This window comes from Cryptomeria japonica, chromosome 6, assembly GCF_030272615.1.
Source record: "Cryptomeria japonica chromosome 6, Sugi_1.0, whole genome shotgun sequence".
Taxonomy (NCBI): domain Eukaryota; kingdom Viridiplantae; phylum Streptophyta; class Pinopsida; order Cupressales; family Cupressaceae; genus Cryptomeria; species Cryptomeria japonica.
Window position 1 is genome coordinate 598,560,923 of NC_081410.1, and position 21,073 is coordinate 598,581,995.

The 21,073-nt window shown below is 36.2% G+C and overlaps 1 protein-coding gene across 1 annotated transcript; it reads right to left on the reverse strand.

Moving 5' to 3' along the window:
* Positions 1-260: 260 nt before the first annotated feature.
* LOC131036236 (anthocyanidin-3-O-glucoside rhamnosyltransferase-like) lies at positions 261-1,400 on the reverse strand. Its single transcript, XM_057968083.2, has one exon. It carries the CDS (start codon positions 1,398-1,400, stop codon positions 261-263), a length of 1,140 nt encoding a protein of 379 aa, XP_057824066.2.
* Positions 1,401-21,073: the final 19,673 nt, after the last annotated feature.

Here is a 21,073-nt window from a genome sequence, read left to right on the forward strand (position 1 = left end):
GGCAAATCAGATATCAATATATCTTTGATTTTTATTTTTATTTTCATTTTGCATTACTTTTACTTTTAGTTGAAACTTTGTTCAAAATTGTGATCAATTACAAAATATTCACAATTGAAAATGTTGCAAATCTTTGTTTTAATTGACTATAAGCAAATATATAATTCCATTATTTTTCTTGTACTTCACAAAAAAATGTATCTATCTCAAAACTGTAATAAAAAAACACAATAAACAATATACATCCATCATATATTAACTTACAAATACTTCCCTATATACTTAACCCTTACACCTCCTTTCAGTGCAAGTTGATAGTCGTAAACAAGTTTTGGCTGCACATACTTTACATTACGCGAAATGAGAAACTCCTTCATGTGGTTAACTAGCTCTCTCATATACGCCTGTTGACGTTCTCTGTTGAGTGCTATAACACCACGTAGTTCTCTCACCCTCGATCGAATCTGCTCCCCTTTCTCTCCTTTACCCATCACCATCAAAACTGCCTTACATACGTCCTCCCTGCTAAAACACCCCTCCTCATTCCTCTCCACCTCAATTCCCGCGTTCAATTCCAGCGCAATCTGTCGACAGTTAAGACCCTGGTCATGCCGCAACGGAATTAAAACCAGCGGTAAACCGGAGTAGAGCCATGCTTCCATCACCGAGCTCCACCCGCCCTGGGTCACATAGCTTCCCACGGAAGGATGGGAAATGATACTCACCTGAGGCACCCAACCGCCAACGACCAGCCCCCGGTCACGTGTCCGGCCTTCAAAACCCTCGGGCAACAACGACAACGCAGAGGACGTCACGTCAGAAGATCGCAAAGACCAGAGAAAGGGCAGCCCGATGTCCTCCAGTGCCACCGCCAATTCCCTTATCTGCTCCGCCGACAGAAACGACTCGCTTCCGAAGGCTACAAACAAAACCGACGAGGGTCGTTGCTTATCCAGCCACTCTATCAGGTAATTTCCAGACGTATCCTCCCTTGGCGCAGCGTCTTCAAGAATCATTAATGGACCAATGGAAATCACTGGCTTTCCGGTGAGATGGTTTAAGTGTTGCAGATACTTGTCCTCCTCTTCAAAGCACGACTTTATCACTATTCCACACGACTGCTGGCAACACGCCCACACACGGTCGGCGAATGCAATGAAGTTGCTCAAGACGAGGCGCGCTTCGAACCGTCTCCATGAGATGATAGGCAGCGGATAATCCGTCGGAGATTGGGTCAAATCTTCCGCCTTCATGTCCCTGCTACTCTCTGCTGCCTTGCAATGGCCGACAAAATAAGCGAACGACGCCGGACTGTAGACGGAGAACGCAAAGCTCGGTATGTCCAGGTGGGAGGCCACCGTCGCAGCGCACACCAATACATGCCCGGCTGGCTTAAACATCACACACTAAGCTTTGACTTAGTGTGTACTGTTTTACGTGGGTCCGCCTCTAACCCGTGTTTGTCAGCAGAAATGTACTCTGGCTGGTCGCTCGTGTGGACCCTCCCAATTCATCATGTTCACCGTTCCCTCGCCGTTACTCCCATCTCCCGTTAGTCCCGCCTAAAGGTGAAATTTAAAATTGTTTCTCCCGCCCAGCCAATCTCCATTTGTATGTTTCCAATCGAGCATTTTCATATTCCGCCTTCGAAGCTTTGAAACAGGCATAGACATCCATCGAAGCAGGATGGAACAATGCTTTTTTGTCATATATTGCAGTTAGAAATGGTCTGATAAGCATGAGGATTGCAGGATTTACAAACTTTCAACTTAATACGAATTGCAGGTGTAAAATAAAGTCTGCAACCTCTGCTAGCATTCTCACAGCCTATGTGAAAATGGGAGATTGAGAAAAGGGTATGGACATCCATCATGCAGTGAATGATTGAGAAATTCCGTAGATGTTGCAACTGTAACTGCCGTAGCAGACATGTATTCAAAATGTGTAAGCATAGACAATGCACGTGAACTGGTTGACAAAACACCTCCAGGAAATTTGTTCACATGGAACAAACTGAATGCAGGATATACAAAATGTGGTCTCATAGACGAGGCAACTGAACTGTTTGAGAGAATGCCTCAAAGAGCACAAGTTTTATAATGGAGCACTTTGATTGCAATATTTTAGCAAAATGGGTTTGTTGAAAAGGCTTTAGAACCTTGTCCTTCATAGGTTTCAAACACTTGGACGACCACGGTTGGACATGGGATATATAAATGATAAATCATTTATCGCTGCATTTGCTTAGAGCAACATGTACTTGTCACACCTTCCATACAATATATGATAGCTGATAGCTACGGATAGGGATGATCTGTTCTTATGGATTTAACATGGGTTTGGAATGAATTTCACGTGGGTGTCTTCACGCTGTGCTGAATTTTTGTGGTTTTTAAGAGCTCTTTTTTCAGCAATGATAAATTATATTTTGGTAGATTTAATCATACATAAATTGGTTTCATTATTGATATTTGACATTACATCACGTTATTTTAATGTTTTTTTATTATTTATATGATAAAAAATTATGTTATAACACGAGGGCTAAAAATTCACCATATTCACAATTAAATCTTGAATATATGTAAACAATATTCACACTATACAAATTTGCACTTAGGTTTTTGAATAAAAGTTCTGCATTATTTATAAAGAAATTATGCTTTAAAATAAAATGCAAGTGCAAATTTGATCAAGTAGAACATACAGTTTGATCAACTCTAACATAAATCATTCTTGAAGTCTTATGAAAATAAAGTTTATTGAGTAGAGTTTCATATTGTAAGAAAGTTTTGAAGGAAAATGAACCACAATATGTTATCATCTCATGTGCAAAATTTTATTATCTCAATCACAACATGTCATTGAACTCACTCCTTAGTTCAACATTTAGTTTCAATTATTAATGTCTTTGCACTACTTCATAATTTTTTTCCTATAATAGTTAGTTTTGTCTCAATAAATTGATTTAAGCAAACTTCTCTTCACAATCTTATTCTTACTATAGCTCAATACTCTTTTGATATTCGTATGCAAGATGTTATCAACTCATTCACATGTTTTCTCATTTATTCTCCGAGTCCTTCAACTACCATTTTTTTACTTTAATACGTCTCTCTATATCATTATCATTATGTCATTCAATTGTTCCTCTTTATATATGTTCCTCACTTGTTCTCATATATTAAATTTTTATATTCTCTTCATTATTCTTTGCTTTCAAATTTTGATATTAATCAAACCATATCTACAAAGTTGTAATAAATAAAATAAATCAATTTTAAATATAATTAAAAAAAAATTGTTTGCACCAAAATACAATGTTAAGAAATTTTTGATACAACATAAACGCCCAAGATTCCTTAGTATAAATGGAAAAGACTTTTTTATGAAAATATATACAGGAAGGAATAAGATAAATGAATGCATATTCTTTAGCTTTTTAATTATGGTAGCTATAGGATGCATATTAAAAAAATCATCAACTATAAAGAGTTTTTGTAAGCATGTTCTTACCATTACAATCTACCCCTCATTTCCATTGCTGATAGATTACACCTCTTAACTTAATTATGGATATTTATAATTGTTATTATATCATCATGAAATTTTTATCTTAATTTTTCAAGTTTCTTGCCTCTTAAGTATGTCAAATAATCATATTCACTTTCTTGAGTCCCGAATGTCAAAATCTAGGTGCATATTTGGTTAAAGTTTCAAAGAGAGTATATATGCCTTCAAATATCTTGAGTTCCATCCAATAAAACTAATTTATTGAGTAAAAAGGTGAATATCCTCCTTTAGTTCAAGCTTTTGGGTTTTCTCAACACTTAACATGAATTAATTTAATTTTTAAGCTTGAAAGACCAATTTGAACAAAGCTTTCAGATTTTGGGATTCAAATGGACATTGGCTTGAAGATGGTCAAAAAGATATCAAACTCTAAAACTTTAAAATATTACCAATTACACACTACAAGAAAAATGTTGTTAAGCTATTAATCCCAACAGGGGTTCATATTTAGTTCACATTGGTTGAAAAATATTGTATAAATTGGTGAGAAGTTCTCCATTTCACACATTATAAGAATGAAAAATTTTAAGCTCATTGAATGATTCCTTGCAAACTTGAGCCCTCCAAATCACGTGATGTCATTATCATTTGTTTTGTAAATATTTATTAATCTAATAATCAAGATATAGGAATTTGTACTTTTTTTCTTGAATTTTGATTTTGAATAACACTAATGATATCTCTACAAATCATTCTCCTACAATTTTTTTGTCTTTGTATTCATGCTTTTAAGGTATTCTATATTTAAAAGCCCATGTCTAAGTAATAATTTGTGTTGAGATATCTTCACTCTTTCTAGGTTTTCTTATATAGTTTCCATTTTGATTACACTTTGGGTCTTTATGTTCCATTAAAGTTATGTCAAAACTATTTCACAAAAAAAATTGGTTGGCATCCTTCTACGTCAAATTTTGTTCTTTGCAAATTGAAAGTCCCATACATTCCTACTTGTGTATGTTCTTGTCAAGTTTTCCCCTATTCCTTGCATGTCCCATTCAAATTCATTGGTATTTTTTATTTAGGTAAGCAATTATTTTTGAAAGGGCCTAGAACCCTTACAAGAGGAAATATTTAGCAATAAGAACAACAACACAAAAAAAAGACATCTAAGGAACAATAGAGAGACTTCAAAAGACAAAACATAATAAAACCTTACAAACAACCAACCAACCCAAAGTTAGTGTAGTTGAGAAAATTGTTCCAACAAATTTCGTTTAACCATATTATAAGGGTATTTCTTTACTAAACTTCTTTTCTTGAAAGAAAATAGATAGAATCCTCTTCCATCCTTGGGGCTGTAAAAGAGGAATCCAACATCATACTTTCTACAAAATAATTATTTTTTTTGTCTTCCTTTTGCACCTCCTCAAAGAATGTAACGGACTCCTCAATAGTAGTAGGACTATGATCCTTTTTCTGAGGAAAAAATGGCGTTTCTTATTGTTCAAATAAGTCATAGAAGTGTTTCCCACTTTATAACAACAATGAAAAATAAGAGGAGAGTTTGCGAATTCAACATGTTGTACCCACACTAGTACATTTGGGCCTAATTTCCGACGGCCAATTGTCGGTAGTGCAACAACACCACGTCGGACTTCCAACCAATTTAACCACCGAAAACTTGTCGTTGGTCTTCCTGACGATATCATTTGCATTGGAATCCGACAATGTTATGAACTCTTCTGACGACGGCTATATTTGCTCCCCCGGCCAAAAATTTTGACGGATTACAGTTGGAATTCCGACGGATGCTTTGTTTCCTCCTCAACGACTATCTGACAAGGAAGTGATGTCAGATATACAACATCCTTGTTGGATGTTTCTTTAGTTGTCATTAGAATTCTGACGGTATCAGATGCTGTGGGTTAGACGACTTTGTCGTCGATGCATGAAAGCATTGAACGAGTTCTACTTTTAAAAATTGCATAAAACATTTTTTATTTATTTGATTCAGTGTCATTTACAAATAAAGGTTATCAATGATGTTTCCTTTCTCCAAGAATTGTCTAGGATCTTTCAGTCAGAAAATATGTAACATCCAATGAATAAATCTTTTCTTTACAAATGCTTATTTTATTTAATTATAATCTAAGCATGAATTATAATGTATATCTGTGCAGAAGCAGAACATACAAGCTGAAGACTCATGTGCAATTAAATTTCATAAAAGAAAGCAAGCAGATATTATCTTGAATGACATGGAAACAAGCTCATCGGCTGCCTAGAAGAGAGAAATTGGAGAAAAGAAGAGGAAAGTGTTAAAGGGTAATAGATAAATAGAGAGTATGCAATACAAACAAACAATGTCTAGAGTGTGTGATGTGACATCTCTAATTTATGTCTGGAGGGACTAACTAGTTTTGGAGTTCTTGGGAAACCTATTGGGCCAGTCTTGGAGGAAACAATGTCTTCATGCAAGGACCACCTTTTTTCTATTATGAGAATGATTCTTTTGCACCAAAGGATATTTGGAAGGAAATATCCAAAAATTTCTATAGTGTGGAACTAGAGTTGGTGGACTCGAAGTACTTTTCAGCTTCCAGAAGACCAAGAGGTTATGTACATAATCTCCCAATAGAAGGGCGATTTAAAGCATTACCTCTCCCCCCCATGACTATTCAGGAAGCACTTCCTTAGACAAAGGATTATTGGCCTCCATGGGATCAAAGAAAAAAATTGAATTGCATAGACTGTAGACGATGTGGTGGTGTCCTTTGTGAAGAACTCTGCACTATAATTGAAAATTCACGAGGGAAACTGCAAGATAGTGAACACAAATACATTCTTGAAAAGTGGGAAGAATGGATCTTGGTTTGGGTGGGGCTAGGTCAGGTGGCTCCTCTAGAGTTTCATGAGATAGAAATAATATTAGGATTTGAAAAAGATTACAGTCGTGGAACTTCGTGTGTGACTGATCTATTGCATTGTTTGGGTAATATTGCATTCCAAATAGATACAGTTGCATACCATTTATCTATCTTGATTAAATTATTTTATCTTGATGGCATTAAATTAAAGTTCTTTCTCTATTTTCTAGTGATTTCTAGAGCAAAGGTTGCTTTGCATCGACCTAGGATACATTTAACTTGTGTTGTATCTGCGGAAATATGTATCCTAGGTCAATGCAATGCAACCTCTGCTCCCCCAATACCAAATAGAAGAGAAAGTAATTTAATTTAATGCCATCAGGATAAAATGCTTTCAAGACATATAAATGGTATGCAACTGTATTATTTGGAATGCAATATTACCCAAACAACGCAATCGATCAGTCACACACGAAGTTCCATGACTGTAATCTTTTTCAAATCCTAATATTATTTCTATCTTGTGAAACTCTAGAGGAGCCACCTGACCTAGCCCCACCCAAACCAAGATCCATTCTTCCCACTTTTCAAGAATGTATTTATGTTCACTATCTTGCAGTTTCCCTCGTGAATTTTCAATTATAGTGCAGAGTTCTTCACAAAGGACACCACCACATCATCTACAGTCTATGCAATTCAATTTTTTTCTTTGATCCCATGGAGGCCAATAATCCTTTGTCTAAGGAAGTGCTTCCTGAATAGTCATGGGGGGGAGAGGTAATGCTTGAAATTTCCCTTCTATTGCGAGATTGTGTACATAACCTCTTGGTCTTCTGGAAGCCAAAAAGGACTTCGAATCCACCAACTCTAGTTCCACACTATAGAAATTTTTGGATATTATCTTCCAAATATCCTTCGGTGCAAAAGAATCATTCTCATAATAGAAAAAAAGTGGCCCTTGCATGAACACATTGATTTACTCCAAGCGTGGCCCAATAGGTTTCCCAGGAATTCCAAAACCAGTTAGTCCCTCTGGACATAAATTAGAGATGTCACATCACACACTCCAGACATTGTTTGTTTGTATTGCATACTCTCTATGTATTTATCACCCTTTAACACTTTCCTCTTCTTTTCTCCAATTGCTCTCTTCTAGGCAGTTGATGAGCTTGTTTCCATGTCATTCAAGATAATGTATACTTGCTTCCTTTTATGAAATTTACTTGCACATGAGTCTTGAGCTTGTATCTTCTGCTTCTGCACAGATATAAATTTTAATTCATGCTTAGATGATAATTAAATAAAATAAGCATTTGTAAAGAAAATATTTAGTCATTGGATGTTACATATTATTTGACAGAAAGATCCTAGATCCAAATCTTGGAGAAAGGAAACATCATTGATAAACGTTTTTTCAAATAACATTGAATCAAATAAATTAAAAATGTTTCATGTAATTTTTAAAAGTAGAACTCATGCAATGCTTTCATGCACTGACGGCAAAGTCGTCTGACCCATAGCATTATCCATAATAGAAAAAATCACTATAATAGGCTATTATAAAGAATGTATACAAAAATATGAAAGAACATTAAATTACCATTACAAACCCATAAACCATTAAATAGTAAAAATAGATATAAATTTCTAAATGTTTCCCTACAAACACCACAACCATAACCAAAACAAAAAAAATTCTTACCCTTAAAAACTAAGTAGCTGGTGAGTTGCAAGTCTACAACATCTCTCAGATGATCGAACAATTTCTTAATTTTGTTCTTCTGATTAGTCAATGGATTTAGTTGCATGTACAAGTTTTCTATTTGAAGCCTTTCGTTTCCTTCTATATCATTCTTCATGTCTATAGTATTGGATAGTTGTACAATTTGTGATGCTATAATATCTATGTGACCCTTAATATCCTTAGTATATTTAGGCCATTGCCTTTAAAACATGTATGTCGCCACTACATCCTTTACACTTTTGTAAAAAAGAAATTATGCTTTCTTGTAGTTGGATATGTGTTGTTGCACATCTAATCACCAAAACTTCTAGTCTTTTCTCTTCCACCTTCTTCTCTACATCCTTCAAAACTTTGGCTTCCAATTTGAAAGCATGTTCCTTAAATCCATTAAGCATCAATTGTATTTTCTCTGCGCTTGACAAAGACTCATCAAAAAATACTTCTAGAAGTCCTTCGTGAAGGACTTTCACTGCATCACTAATAAGTTATGATCCTTATATTTGAGAATTCATAAAATTCTTGTGAGTACAATGGTGAAGTTTATCACCCAAACAAATCATATGCAAGGAAGACAATCACTTAAGGTCCATCTGATCTTGACACATTGATGCCCACTTTAGCATGTCACATCCTAAATTGACAATACTAGGATGCCTTAGGTGCTCTGGTACTCATGATTGGGACCCAAAATATGACCCCTCATTTCTTGCCTCATGTGTGAGAAAAAATTCAAACACTTTATGTATGATTAGGTATAAATGGAAGCCTACCCTATCATTTGAAGGGGTCTACCTACAATTCAAGTGATCTCTTAATTATAAAATCAATTCAATTCCAAGTGAACAAGCAATCAACCATTTATCAAGAATTGAAGGAGAATTCAAGTTAAAGAACAACATTCATGATCAACAGTCTACATGACATCCTAAAACCTTGTGTGAGGATTCAAGAAAGATTCATCAAGGTATCATGGATTTCATCTTTTCATGCCCAAAGATTTCATCATACCACTTTCTTTTCAAAGGCACCTAAAATTTGATGTATAGTTACTTCTAAAATCTCTAAAATAACCCTACTTCTATATTTTAAATGCTTGTATTAAAATATCCATAACACCCCCAACATTCAATTATTGTGCTCGTATATAGGAAATATATGCATATCAAACCTTGTTCCTAAAATCTTAATTTTTTGAAATCATGAAAACATTGCATAATTTAAATGAAGGCAGCCAAAAGAATGGAGAGAGATAAAAAAAACTCTATAGAGAAACTATTTTACATACCTCAAATACAAAATTGTAGGGTGGAACAATAAAAAATTAAAGGTAGTCATTATGATGATTTATTTGAGGTCATTATGATGATTTATTTGAAGGTTCATTTGAAGGTTCATAAGTTAAATGTAGTCACTAACACATAAAGAGTTAATAAAGGTAATTATGATGATTTATTTGAGGGTCATTATGATGATTTATTTGAAGGTTCATAAGTTAAAGGTAGTCACTAACACATAAAGAGTTAATAAAGGTAATTATGATGATTTATTTGACGGTCATTATGATGATTTATTTGAAGGTTCATAAGTTAAAGGTAGTCACTAACATATAAAGAGTGAATAAATTGAAGAGCCCGATGAATTGCCACCATAGCATGAGGATGTATGATGTTAACAATAGCAAAATGATATTATGATGGTGGCAAAACTACAAAAAGTTTTGATCATATTTTTATTGAGCATGAAAGCAACCACCTTGAGCTCATGAATGATAGGCATCGTGTTGTAGAGTATCAACCCTTGTTGAACAAGGGTGTCACATTTTTAGGCTCGATTAGTGCAAGGAGACATTTTGTGTATATGAAGTGGTTTCAATTAGCCATTTCGTGTATAAGTAGAGAGGAGAGGTCGATGTGTTTGTTTATTTGCCTACAAAACAATGAAAGAGGTCTAATGAAGGAACACACACGTCCAAGCAAGGAGATAATCTGGATTGAGGACAATTCTATGCAAGAAAGGATATCAAGTTTTAAAAGATAAAAATCAATAAAGGTAAATTGGATCCTTAAAAAAAAGGAACAATTGACAACTATTATTCTTGCTCCAAAATGTAGAGATAAGAAGAACTAGGCGATTACGTTGCCTCCCAAGTATGATTGCACATGAAATCGTAGTACCATGAATGACAATGAGCCCCTAATAGGTAATTAAGCTACCAATGTCATATAGCAAGATACAAACATAATAGGTTATAAATGTCATTTAGAAGGGATATGATGAGTGTATAACTCATTGTCACCTATTATTTAAATGTTACTATAACTACAATAAGTTGTTGAATTTTAATCTCCAAATCATGATGAGTGTATAATATTGGAAATAGTATCTTATTCTAATTAGGGAGTCGTAATTAGGATATGATTTTCTCATTTTTAGTTTTTGATCTCATTATTTAAGACACAAATGATTTTCATCATTTATTTTCTTTATGTGGAATATATATCTAATGTGATTATTTATATTTTTAATAAGAAAATAAATTTATTGTAGTAATCATGTGGTTTTTAAATTTTATCTCTTGTCTAAGAGAAAGTATTGAAGATCATAACTCTAACATGGCTTTATTTTGGATGAATAATGTTGGTGTTTACATCGCCAAACTTGGGCATAGCTTAATCAGGTTCTTCAGACCTCTTCTTTCATTATAATTTTGAGATATATGCTTCAGTTAGTGACTATCTAATGTCTTCAAAAAATCAGTAGCATATCTCTTGGTAGTCAGCCTATGTAAAGATCCTATGATTGCATTGGAACTGGTTTATAATAAGATTTGAATGGGCTTGTAGCTGTAATATGTTTTTAGAGGTTGCATGACATGTTTGACGAAATGTCAATAATCTAGTGAAGTCTGATTTTGATTCATTATTGTGATAGTCCATGTAATTTTACATTAGCTACCTATAACATGTATTTATGATTGTCAATGAGGCATTTGTTTGATTTAGATATGAAATAAGAGGAATTTGAGGTTGCATCATCATACGCCCATTTTTTGAGGACTCTTGCAGGTTTGACAATGAATATTCCTTGTTTTTCAGTCATAATTGGACAAGGGATATTACATAATCATACTAAATAGATTTCAAACCCCATAATTTGTATAGAGAACAACAAATTTGGACTCAAGAGCTTCTAGAGTAATTTTTGGGGTTAAATGAATCTATGAACAATTGTTTAAACATGAATAGTGTTTATTTACACTATGAATATTATTTGATGTTGTGATTAATGTCTTAGGCATGGACAATGTTTTAGGTGTGAATAATGTTTTCAAGTCTGAATAGGTTTTTTTGGTAATGAAGAGATTTTCTAGGGGCTATGAATAATGGTTTAAGCCTTGTGTAGTTTTTTCAGGCTTTTATTGCTTGCCTAAAGGAATAGTTTCATGAAAATAAACATCAGTTGGGAATAGGATATCCAAAATTTAAAAAATAAATAGCCATTGAAATGTTGATTCTCTAATATAAAACATCTTTAAAATATGTACCCTGGTAATTGTAGCTACAACATGTAACAAAATTCCTCTATTATTTATCCTATGATAGATGTTCATACCTTGTTCAAAAACTTCCAATTTCTATGAGGCACTTTGTCAAATAGTCAGCATGCCATTTCAAAGCTCCCATTTTCGCATAGGCTGGGGGATGTTGACAGAACTTTACATCTACGCCCAGGCCAACAAAGAATCATAAACATCACTATCTACAGGTGCAAAATAGATGGGTGACTGATACTAATGAATGAACTAAAGAAGGGGAATGAATCCTATTGGTCTTTAGTCAAACACAATGATCACTGGGATTGCACAAAATAGATCTTTTAAAATGCTTTAGAAACTTTCAATACTATGAAGACATGAACAAGGAATTCAAACTGCTAAAATTCCTCACAAAAATGGCGTCTCATGGAATGCACGATTTGTAAAAAGTAGATTTGTTGAAAATCTTTTTGAAACCTTAAGGCAAATGCACATGGTAGGTGTACAACTGAAATCCACAACCATTGCCAGCACCCTCTTCGTACAAATCCGAGATTAGAACCTTGGAATAGGGTTTGGGCATCAATCGAAACATTAAGGGAGTTTTTCAGATGTTGTAGTTGTGAATGCCCTGGTAGATATGTCTGCAAAATGTGGGAGCATAAAACAAAACATATGAACTATTTTTTGAAAAAAAAAATTCCCCAAAAAGGATGTCAATTCATACGATATATAATTCATACTGGGAGCATTGTCAATTCCATGAGCCGATCACATTGCTCCCATTTTCGCACAAGCTGGAGGATGTTGAAAGAGCTTTACACCTACCCTATTCCTGCATGAGCCGACATTGCTCCCATTTTTCACAAACCCTATTCCATGAGCCGAGAATGCTTGGAGTTGGCATTAATTGGCCAAAACAGTTCATGGTTCACGCTTACTTTGGGGGGGAGTACGCTACTGGGGCGGTAACGTGAGAATGGGAAGAGGTCGCAAAAATGATTTGAAATGTCTTGGTCTTTTGTTGTTTTTTTAAGTAATACCCGTTGTCGTCGGAATTTCGACGAACGCGGGCACTTTTTGTAAAAAAGCACAAATGTCATTGCCAATTCCTTCTATGTCGAAACCATATATTGAATTATTGTTGGAACTCCGACGAATGCGGGCAATTTTTCAAAAAAAAATCAAATTTGTTCACAATATACCTTTTCTATCAAAAACGTCCATTAGAATTCTAGGCCAAATGTATTAGTGCCAAACATCATATTTGAAATATAAAGTAATCTCAGTATGGAGCACCTTTTTATTTTCCACAAACACCTAAAATATAGCAAACAAGAATCACTTTTTGAATTTGGTGATTATATTAGTAGCACAATTTTGCCCAAAAGTGTTGACAATATGCATAAAAATTTATTTCATAACTCCAAACTTATCCCTAACAATGTAACCCAGATAGGAAAATTTCAAAGAATATATCATTTAGTGAATTAAATAATAAATACATTGTAATGGTGGGAAAATGGTGAATGATAAATCAAGAAGGAAACTACCCTTTCCCCTAAAGAGAGATGAGAGTTTCGCTATTGATTACCATTCAAGCACTTGTCACCATTATATTAGGAAGAAGGAGATGATAATTCACTAGATTCAATCTCTCCACACAAAGATGGTAGATTGAATTCTGAATGAATGAGGAATGCTAAGTTGATCCCCTCTTTCTTGTTTGAAATAGAAAGGAAATTGGTTGAATTATGTAATGCAAAAGTGACAAAGAATCGATTATAACTTGAGATCAGAATATGGGATGAAGTTGTGCACTTGGATCTGGCAGTAAAATGTCGAGATGAAGTCATCCTATGAATTTGAAGAAAAGTTGCCCGAACCGTGGTGGGAATGTACACGGTCCTTCAAAAAATCCGCGAAACAAAAAGGGTTTTTCCGCCTCTGCAAATGAAGCTTGAATCCGAAAGTACATTTGTGCACCTACAACCTACACACAAAAAAGAGAAAAAAATGGGTTGGGATTGGTGGTTTGCCTTTAGGTCGAACCCCAGTTTTGGAATTAACCAAGTAATGAAATAAAGTACTTGCAAGTAGATGTAAATGAAAGACTAAATTGTAAATCACCTCAAGGGAGGTTGTAGTAGCAATGTTGATAGAAGTGCTTGTGTGGAATTGAATGTTGAAATCAATCTCCTCTTCAATGGTTGAATCCTTGACTTGAATGCAAAACCTACTCTTGAAAGGGGGATTGAGAATGCTCAATGTTGGAAAAGAATGCTTGAATGCTTGATCGCTTATGCAACTTGAATCTCTCCAACTTTGAATTATCCAACTTATCGGATTTACACTTATGCAAATGAGAGGACGAATACCCCTTAAATACATGTTGGTGGATTTGAATTTTTTCACGAGATGACATTGGGGGAGTTTCCTGCCTGAGGCACAACCCACAATGCATACTCTAGGAAGGGTCCTGCCCCAAAATAGGGTAGGGACAGGGGCGCCACGCCCTTGTCCTGGGAGGACAAGGGAACCACGCCCCTATCCAAGGGGGGATAGTGGCACCACACCCCTATCCAAGGGGGGACAGTGGCACCACGCCCCTATCCTACCCCTTTCTCTAGGGTAGAGTGTAGATGGGGTGATGTAGAGGCCAAGGAAGAAGTTTCTTCTGCAAGCTGAGCAATCTTTGGTCTTTGATCAAGTTAGAGGATTTGAGTTTGTATGTGTGAGGACTCTAATGCAGTCAAAAATTGCTAGGGTTGCAATTTTATGACACTACATTTAACCCCCACTTTAGCGAGAGTATAAGCGTACACCAATATTATCGGTAAAGTACAAGGAAACAAGATTGAAAGACTTTCACCATGTGAAGGAGGTAAGATGTGCCAAGCCCACATTGGACTTAGGATCTTATGACTTCGATTGACAAAGTAAAAGGGTAAATCAAGAAGGGAATAACCATGAATGCAAGTAGAAAAGTTCCCTTCACTATGAGTCATGAAAGCAAGGATAAAAAGATTAGAAAGCAAAACAAAGTTTGCTAAGTAATTCTAAGTATCACAAGAAGGAAAATATGAGTGGAGTGTATGCTCCCATGTTAAAGAGATTGCATGTGCCTTATCGGGAGTGATTTCTTTAAGGTAGGATACACCCAAGAGAAAGAGAAGGAGGGAGCACGTTATCACACAGATTTAGCCCCCAATCGAGGTGTAAACCCAAGGATAATGAACACAAAACATGAGGTAGTGTCACTTTCCTTGGGGTCAGTATGTTGTATGATAACTCATGTATATCATGTATGTATATGTATATAATAATCTTCATTCCTCAAAGAAGGACACTACCTTAGAAGAAAGGGAAGAGAGGATGTCTTTTGAGTCAACATGAAAGAGACCAATAAGAGATCTCAATGCTTTGCATCGTACCCAAGTAGACATTAAGGGAATAATAGAAGAACAGGGATACACATATAAGAATGGTCACAAAAGATCAAGAAAGGAGAGAGAGCAAGATCTACAATGCAAATATTACTAATCTAGCACAACATCCACCTCCCGGTCTTGTTGATCACTATTTCAGGAAGGCTTATACCTCATATTTGGTGTTTTTTTGAGGCAGGGCATGGGAAGGGGGAGCATGATGGAGCAGGTGCATGTTTGAAGAGAGCTCTAATTAAGGAGCAATTGAGGATTTCAGGTGCAAATTTATTTAATGCACGTTCTATTGTTGATTGGTGTAGTTCAACATTGTCACATGGAGCTTCTCTTGATTCAATAGTGACCAGATTCTTTTGGTTGGTTGAGGAGGGCATAGTGGGATATGGATTGGATTGTCAAACAATTAAAGATTCTTCAAAGATGCATTCATTTCTCAGCTCAGATGCAAGTACATGGACCATTTGGACATAAGCATTGGCTTGTTTTTGTCATATTTGTGGGTGAATTCACAAAGCTGGTTCCCACTTTTGCCAATGAAGGAATTTGGCGAAAGTGGGAATTTCGGATTTGCCAGTGTTCGAGCGAAATACAAATGTTCGCTCGGACTACCCCTGGGAGTCCGAGCGAACCAAACTGTTCAGTTGGGTTCGCTCGAACATCGAGTGGGTTCGCTCGAACATCGAGTGGGTTCGCTCGAACATCGAGCATGCCAAAATCAAGCTCACTTGTTCGAGCAAATGGGGGTTCGCTCGAACCCCTTTTGGTTCGAGCGAACCCAATCCGATCGAACTCGTGTTCGTTCGAACCCCAAAAATTAGAAGTTTCTCCCAAAAAATTTCAGAGTTCTGAAGAATTAATGACTTCGGAGCTCTGGTTCAATGCACGAATGAAATAATCTTGATAACCCAAAAATATTAGATGGTAGTACTTGAAACAAGCTTTCCAACAAATATAATTTTGTAATATTTTGAATTTATTATGTTCTTGATTTCTTAATTTTATTAAAAATTGGTTTTTCACCGAACATGAACTTCTCTGTTCAACGCATTGGGAAAAATAAGAAACTAACTCAAAAAAATTCTGAAAAATATCTATGCCCTTGGTATTGATGTCTTCTTTCTAACAAAAGAAAAAAAATTGAATTTCTATTTATATAGAACAAGTTATGTGTTCAAACGTAAACCTATGTTTGAATTATGACTAGTCGGACTTCAAAACTTTATAAAATGAAAAATATTGAACATATCGCTATAAAACCAAATGCAAGCCCTAGATATTGATGTTATAAACCAAAATTAGAAAGAATTGAGTTTTTATCATTTATAGAAAAAAAGTTATGCGTTTCGGGAGACACATCACTCTTAAAAAATGTAGTTTGTTGTAAAAAACTACTTTTCGAGGGAGATGGAATTTTTTTTTTTAAAAATTCCAAAAAAATTTGAAAAAAATGTATATAGAATCTGCAAACAAAATGCTAGAAATCACTAATTTACATCATCTTCAAATTTTTAATAGTTTAAAAGTTATAGTTCTCGGAAGTTGAAGATTATTTTAAAAATGTACATCTCAGTGTCAAAAGTGGCAAAAAAGTGGGAACCATTATTGTGAGTTCACCCTTGTGTTCGATGTGATTAGGATCAGTGCGAGTCAAGTGAGTGGGTTGATATGTGGGTTCCCCGTTATCTAACTCCTTTATCTCAAACAATATCCTTTTCAAACGATGACATGCAAAGTTCATTTGAGTATGACCGTCTATCAGATCTTGTATAGCCAGGACATGTTTTTGCAGTTGTTGCACCACAAGGGAATGAAGAGAGATCATAATATTGGTTGGCACGATGTGTACAAGGAAAATAGAAGCTAACACAACCAGTGACAGATGATGATGGGTTCACATATCCTACAGGTTCAATTGTTGTTTTGGGAACTTGGTTGCGAGCACACATGATTAGAAAGAATGGAATACCTGAATTTGAAGACTATGAGAGACACAAAACCATTCTCATGTATTCACACCTTATTATAGCTACAAATGTCAAGTTGTTGAAGCATCAAGAAAAATCAAAGACCAAAGACCTATGGACAGTGACTACTGCCGATCATGAAGCAATATTAGATACTCTTATAGGGACAGTGATCGAGATAGGATTTTGTACGAACCTCTCTCATGGCCTTGTAGGTTCAAATGGATCATTTGCAAGTACCACGGATTCCGATGAGGGCCCGTCAAAGTTTGACAATTAGTAGCACTTAGGGTGCTCAAGGGATGGCACCGGTAGGGTATGACCCTGAGCGTTCAACTAAGTGGGGATGAGAAATAGGAGCATGCATAGGGTAATAATGCCTAACTAGACATGTCACAGCTGACGGTTCATGATCACGATGAGCAGAACGATAAATTGGCCATGCGACAACATTTGATTGAATGAGATTGACGATGTTTTTGCCAACTGAAAAAAATTATGCCCTAATAAAACCATAGGAAAACTTGAAAAACTGAGATAGGATTTTGTAGGGAGCCCTCTCGTGGCCTCGTAGGTTCAAATGGATCATTCGCAGGTGCCATGGATTCAGAGTTAGGGCTCATCAAATTTTGACAATTTTTAGCACTTAGGGTGCTCAAGGGACGATGCTGGTAGGCTATGACCCCGAGCGTTCGATGGAGTGGGGGAGCCAAAATAGGAGCACGCATAAGGTAATAATTCCTAACTGGACATATCGGAACTAACGGTTCGTGATCACGATGAGCAGAATGAGAAATTGACCATGAGACAACATTTGATTGAATGACACTGATGATTGTTTTGCCAATTGAAAAAATGCTAGGCCCTAATAAAACCATAGGAAAATATGAAAAAACAAGATAGGATTTTGTAGATATCCCTCTCATGGCCCCGTAGGTTCAAACAGATTGTTCGTAGGTGCCACGGATTCTGAGTTAGGGCCCATCAAAGTTTGACGATTTTTAGCACTTAGGGTGCTCAAGGGATGATGCCGGTAGGGTATGACCCTGAGCGTTCGACCGAGCGGGGGGGGGCAAATAGAAGCATTCATAGGGTAATAATACCTAAATGGAAATGTCAGAACCAATGGTTCATGATCACGACGAGCCGAATGAGAAATTGGCCATGCGACAACATTTGATTGAATGAGACCGATGATTTTTTTGCCAACTGAAAAATGCTGCCCTAATAAAATCATAGGGAAACCTGAAAAACTGAGATAGGATTATTTAGGGACCCCACTTGTGGCTCTGTAGCTTCAAACAGATCGTTCGCAGGTACCACGTATTTTGAGTTAGGGCCCATCAAAGTTTGACAATTTTTAGCACTTAGGGTGTTCAAGGGACGACGTCGGTAGGGTATGACCCCAAGTGTTCGACCGAGTGGGGGGGGGAATAGGAGGATCCATAGGGTAATAATGCCTAACTGGACATGTTGGAACTGATGATTCGTGATCATGATGAGTAGGACGATAAATTGGCCATGCGACGATATTTGATTGAATGAGATTGACGAGTTTTTTGCCAACTAAAAAAATGTTGCCCTAATAAAATCGTAGGAAAACTTGAAAAACCAAGATAGGATTTTCTAGGGACCCCTCTCATGGCCCCATAGGTTCAAACGAATCATACGCAAGTACCATTGATTTTGAGTTAGGGCCTATCAAAGTTTGACAAGTTTTAGCACTTAGGGTGCTCAAGGGACAATGCCGATAGGGTATGACCCCGAGCGTTTAATTGAGTGGGGGGGGGGGGGGGAATAGGAGAATTCATAGTGTAATAATGCCTAACTGGACATGTTGGAACTGATGATTCATGATCACGATGAGCATAATGATAAATTGGCCATGCGACAATATTTGATTGAATGAGACTGACGATTTTTTTGCCAACTGAAAAATTGTTGTCCTTATAAAACCGTAAGGAAAATTTAAAAATCGAGATAGGATTTTGTTGGGACCCCTCTCGTGGCTCCGTAGGTTAAAATAGATCAATCACAGGTACCATGGATTTTGAGTTAGGGCCTGTCAAAGTTTGAAAAAAATTAGCACTTAGGGTGCTCAAGGGATGACGTTGATAGCGTATGACCTTGAGCGTTCGATCGAGTGGGAGGGTGGGAAAAATAGGAGCATGCATAGGGTAATAATTAATTGCATTGTATTGTTCATTAAATGAATTGTATTGTATTGTTCATTAAATGAATTAAATTGTTCATGAATTGAATTGTTCATTAAATGAATTAAACTGTTCATTATACAAACAACACTTGCGATGAAATGAAATGAATTATATTGTTCATTAAATAACCATTATTAACCATTGTTAATTATTGGATTGAAGATTAAAGTTTTCCATGATAACACCATGCACACATGAGCAACAATTTATATGATCAAATATCAACTTCTTTATATATGAAAATGTCAAATGATTACAAGTGTATGTCCATACACAAATATGGCATAAACGCCAACTCAAACAAAATGTATGTCTATATACGTGAATGTATGTCCATATAAATAATATACATGCCAACTAGACATGTAAGCATCCCAAAACTATCTATAATATCCTAAGCTACTGATGGATCATCAAAATCGATCCTCTTCGCCACACTGCTCGACTCTGAAGGATCCTGCACAAGAAAAAATAAACCATGATTGAGATTTGTTATATTATATAACTCGCATTCATCTTTGGAGGACTCTTGATGTATGTCTTTGGTAGAGGAGGTATGTTTTGAATATTTTCATACATAACCTACATATGTTTACAAACATGACACATTTTCATTCAATTACCTTTCCCTTGTCTCCAACTGCACTACCAGATCCCGAATCACACAACCCCACACTAGCGCTACTTGTGCCCTACAAGAGTAAAATAAGATATACATGCAAGCTACTATATAATCTAATTAATCCCAATATAAACGATGAGCATGTATGTACAATAAAATACAAATGACTAGGTGCAATAATATATGTACCACAAAGCTATCAAGGCCAAATGAAATGGTCATCAAGGTGCCCTCCTGGATCTGTGTCAACTCGTCCTCTGTCATCAACTGTTAAATAGACCATGTAAATAAAAAATTAGTACTTAATACTATCTAGATTATAAATATTCATTTAAAATATAGAATGAATTGTGAAAATACAAATCTTACCACTACATCATCAATGTATGATGAAGGTGCCTCCTTGCCTCTAGCACGTGAGGACTCTCCAGGGTATCCTCCAGTCCCTATCATAACATCTGGTGCATTGTGCATCTCATGCACCTCATAATCTGTAGTGTGGGAGGAGGATCAATAGGTCATCCAACTAGACCCAACCATAGGTGCCCACACATGACACAACTATGGAGCACACAAATGTGTGGAGCTGAGGAGGACGTGTTAGTGCCAATGGATGCACCACTACCATCAAAAGTAGGCTGAGCTACTGCCCCTTCTTGAGAAACCAAAAGGCTACTCAAATGGTGAATAGTCGATATGGTCTGTGATGCCGCCTCACAGATGATATCTGGATGTTGCACTGGAGGTGGGTGATCAACGAGAGGAGGGGCAACATATGGGCCCTGGACTACTCTGACTGCCCTAGGTCTATTTTGGGGCATACCTAAACCCACACCCTGGAAAGGTTGGATGTCAAAGTAGTTAATATGTTTTCCTAAAATAAACTCAGCATAAATTTTTTTGATGAAGTAGAAGGGGACATCAAGATTATTGTTGGGTGGTTTATTGAAAACCATCCACCAACAATCCCAAAAGTTTTTCACAATACCATCATTTGTGCACCATTTAATAGAAATTTTTGTTTTTTGGGGGTCTACGGGTTGACTAGTGTGGGGATTCACAAACAATGCGGCGATAGCTGCTTTGGATATCTCGAGATCCTTGATCTCCTTATAGGACAAGCCATCCACATATTGTTCCCTCATAGAATCTCACCACAAATGAGC